Source organism: Vicia villosa, linkage group LG2, assembly GCF_029867415.1.
Source record: "Vicia villosa cultivar HV-30 ecotype Madison, WI linkage group LG2, Vvil1.0, whole genome shotgun sequence".
Classification (NCBI taxonomy): domain Eukaryota; kingdom Viridiplantae; phylum Streptophyta; class Magnoliopsida; order Fabales; family Fabaceae; genus Vicia; species Vicia villosa.
Genome location: NC_081181.1, coordinates 219,416,775 through 219,420,851, shown reverse-complemented (window position 1 = coordinate 219,420,851; position 4,077 = coordinate 219,416,775). Strand labels below are relative to the sequence as shown.

Sequence of the window (4,077 nt, the reverse complement as noted above, 5' to 3'; positions counted from 1 at the left end):
AAAATTAAGAATTTTTAATACATAAGAAGAAAGTTAAGTTTTAGCATTCTAAAATTTTGATTTTTGATAAAAATAAAACTGTATTAGTAAAGTATAATAGACAATAAATTTTAAATCTCTTTAGCGCACCATATATTTGTTTTACAAATTTCACGCAATTACTAAAAACCGTTCTTGTAGGTGGCAAAAATAACTTTTTTATTGTCTTTTAACGTTTGTGTACGACAAAAAGTGTCTTAGAAATCACATCGTAGTTGCGGTTCGATGTAGTTGTAGAGGTTACCGGATTAGTAATATTGCGACCGCATTTGCATAAACCATAGTCTAAAATAGAGAAAGAAGCAAGCTAGGGTACACTTTAAATAACATGTCCCTTCCTCTAAAAAAATCCTTTTTCAACCTCTCTTCTGCCCAATCCCTTTAACAACAGCTCCAAAGTGTGGAGAGAGTTCACTTTTTGAAACCCTAGCCAGCACCCTTGGTAAATTTCTAAGTATATATATCACTCCTTTTCACTTCATTCTATTCCATTTCCACAGTCCCTTCTCCCTCAAAATGAACTCAAACAACTGGCTCTCCTTTCCACTTTCTCCAACTCATCCTTCTCCATTACAACCTCAATCTCATCATCAGCATCATTTTTCTCTTGGAACATTAGTCAATGACAACATGTTGGAAACCCCTTTCCAAAACCATGGTAACTTAACTAACAAAACTCTTTCATTCCTATAGCTTTGTCTCTTTATGAAGCTATATCTGCTTCAAGCTTCCACATATATATAATAATAACCTATATTTATTAATTATTTTATTCATGAACAGATTGGAATCTGATGAATACTCTCAGTCACAGTCACAATCACAATCACAGTACTAGCAACGAAGTTCCAAAGGTTGCAGATTTTCTTGGTGTGAACAGCAAGAGTACTACTGAAAATGAGTCAGATCTTGCAGCCTTTAATGAAATCAATAATCATTCTTCAGATAACTACTTCTTCATGCCACTACAAATCAACTCAGCTTTAGAACCAACTTCTAGCAATAGTTATGATCAATATCAAGAAAACGGTAACAATAATCTGCAGTCGTTGACATTATCAATGGGGAGTGGTACTAAAGATTCTACATGTGAAACCAGTGGCGAAAATAATAACACTATAGTTGAAGCAGCTGCACCTAAAAGGGCTTTGGATACCTTTGGCCAAAGAACATCAATTTATCGCGGTGTAACAAGGTTCGAAATCCTTCCATAAAATCTTCTCTAGTTACGATTTATAATTTGTTGTGTTCGGTTATTCAACAGCAACGACGTTTACCGGTATATCATTCATTTTACTTTGCTTTTATCCTTCAAAATCTGTATAGACATAGATGGACCGGAAGATATGAAGCTCATCTTTGGGATAATACTTGTAGAAGAGAAGGACAATCAAGAAAAGGTCGCCAAGGTAATAACAACAAATCAACTATACTAATTAGGTTTTTTGATAGATTGAATACATATTAACACATTTTCATGTTTCTTGATCTTTCATCATCAGTCTATTTAGGTGGTTATGACAAAGAAGAAAAAGCAGCAAGAGCTTATGATTTAGCTGCACTAAAGTACTGGGGAACATCCACCACAACAAACTTTCCAGTAATTAATCATGTTCATGATGTTAATGATGTTAAATACTTAATTAGGTCAATTCAAAATTAATCACTTTATATGCTTATTATTCATTGTCTTTCAGATCAGTAACTATGAGAAGGAAGTTGAAGAAATGAAGAACATGACAAGACAAGAATTTGTTGCATCCATAAGAAGAAAAAGCAGTGGATTTTCAAGGGGTGCATCAATGTATCGCGGAGTCACAAGGCATCACCAACATGGAAGATGGCAAGCGAGAATCGGTCGAGTTGCAGGAAACAAAGATCTCTACTTAGGAACATTCAGTAAGATTCATTCATGCATGCACCACACAACAAACTAAAACTATGAAATCATGATAATAATAATAATAGTTAATATTGGGATATTGTTTATTATAGGTACTGAAGAAGAAGCTGCAGAAGCTTATGATATAGCTGCAATTAAGTTCAGAGGATTAAGCGCGGTAACAAACTTCGACATGAACCGTTACGAAGTGAAGGCGATTCTTGAAAGTAACACTCTTCCTATAGGAGGAGGTGCTGCGAAAAGGTTGAAAGAAGCACAAGCTCTAGAATGTTCTAGAAAAAGAGAACAAGAGATGGTAGCACTTCAATATGGACTAGGATCTTCAAGTTCAAGTAGGTTAGAATTACAAGGTTACCCTTTAATGCAATTTGAACAACAAACACATCATCAACAACAACAACAACAACAACCTTTGTTGACACTACAAAACCAGGAAGTATATCCGTCGTCGTTTCATGATCAGAGTTATTTACAAACTCAGCTTCAGTTGCATCAACAGCAACAAGGTGGATTTTACAGCTACAATGGTGATTATAGTATTCAGAATCATCCGGGTTTGATGGAGAATAATGATGGGTGTGGAGGGTATATTGGGAATAATAATAATAACAATGTTATGGGAGAAACAGCGGATTACGACATGTCTTCCGGAGGTTATGGAGGTTGGTCGGCGGGAGATTCCATGCAAGGTTCAAATGGAGGTGGTGGTGGTGTTTTCACAATGTGGAATGGTTTGAGTAATTAACTTGAAGAACTTGACTAGTTGTTAATTGTTATACAATTTAATTTCTTGTTTTTTTTCATTGTCTTTTTTAATTGATTCTGCTATATTATAACTAGTTAGGTGAATTAAATTTTTATTCTTATGGTTTTTTTTTTTTGGCTATAACATGGATTTGCTTGAATTGGGTTATTTTCTGGCTATACAAGAGACATCAACTCCCTTGTTCACTGTTTATGGGGGAATTCTTTTTGTGATTGGAGTTTTACTCCTTCTGTTGGTAATATTGGTGGTCTTCTTTCAATCTTGTGTAGTTCAAAAAGTAGGTTCATGTTCTCTTTCTAGTGCTTTGGTTTTCTTTGTATTTGCTTGGAGAGGGTTGTTGCGTTTCGTGAAAAATTAAGACAAAGACTATTGGATTGATCCAGCTCATTATTTTAGTGAAAGTCGTCACCACGTTTTATGGTTTCTAAAGGAAATGGAAAAAATAGGGAAATGACACTAAAATAAATTTTTAACATCAAAACTAATAAAATAAACAGAGATCTTAGGTTCGGGGGTTTGTTATGCAAGGGGAAGGTATTACATTACTGCGAAAAAGGCATTTAACAATCGTTCGGAAAGATATATAATCATGCAGGATCAGGTGTTGTTATGTAGCGTGTGGTAGTATATGCGACACATTCAATCATGGTCTGATGACCGTCGTAGTAAACAGGAAAGCGCTCGCTCTTTAACAACGGTTATTAGATAACCGTTGTGATATTATATATGAATAAATGTCAATCGTTTCATACCAGAATCAGCATTACACCATTTTTGAATTGTTATCAAAACATGTATTTTAAGTACACAAATTTGAACATCTCGAGGTATGCAATCTTTCCGACTTCCAAAGAGAATAAAAAGCGTATAGAATTAAAGAAACAATAATGAGCATCTTTGGTTTTTAGACTTCCAAGAGAAGAACATGAAGAATCAGAAGGAAAAATATAAAAGCGGACAAATCAAAACACAAAAACAACTTCATTCAAATCAAAGGAATGCTTAGAATCCAAATGTTGTTGTAGAGGATGTTGTGGTGCAAAACCAGCCTGAGCCTCAAGATGTTGCTGTAGATGGTGTTGTGGCGCATAACCAACATCAAATTCAAGATGTTGCTGAAGAGGATGTTGTGTTTAGATTAATGAGAGCTCTCAAGGTGAGGAGAAGAAGAAGAAGAAGAAGAAGAAGAAGAAGAAGAAGAAAGTTGAGGCAAATAATTAATTTTTTTTTTATTTTGATGATGATGACGAGGCCCACTATGATTGGTCTAATTTTATCTCAGCGAGAGAGTTTAGATATGATAATAGTTTTTGATTATGTAATGAAAGTTTATGTAGAAGGTTTAATCTTTCTGTTTAACTGTCTTAAG

At 34.6% G+C, this 4,077-nt stretch overlaps 1 protein-coding gene across 1 annotated transcript; it reads left to right on the top strand.

Annotated features, from left to right (window-relative positions):
- Positions 1–431: 431 nt before the first annotated feature.
- LOC131648277 (AP2-like ethylene-responsive transcription factor PLT2) lies at positions 432–2,747 on the top strand. Its single transcript, XM_058918052.1, has 6 exons — positions 432–697; positions 823–1,234; positions 1,366–1,448; positions 1,542–1,639; positions 1,737–1,938; positions 2,035–2,747. Exons 1-6 carry the CDS (start codon positions 556–558, stop codon positions 2,685–2,687), a joined length of 1,590 nt encoding a protein of 529 aa, XP_058774035.1. The 5' UTR covers positions 432–555; the 3' UTR covers positions 2,688–2,747.
- The last annotated feature ends 1,330 nt before the right edge of the window (positions 2,748–4,077 follow it).

What these genes read in the sequence shown, in the direction of transcription:
- LOC131648277 (XM_058918052.1), top strand. Translation starts at nt 556, where the DNA reads ATGAACTCAAACAACTGGCTCTCCTTTCCACTTTCTCCAACTCATCCT. An exon ending in AACCCCTTTCCAAAACCATG is followed by an intron (nt 698 to 822) that starts GTAACTTAACTA and finishes ATTCATGAACAG; the next exon opens with ATTGGAATCTGATGAATACT. An exon ending in ATCAAGAAAAGGTCGCCAAG is followed by an intron (nt 1,449 to 1,541) that starts GTAATAACAACA and finishes TTTCATCATCAG; the next exon opens with TCTATTTAGGTGGTTATGAC.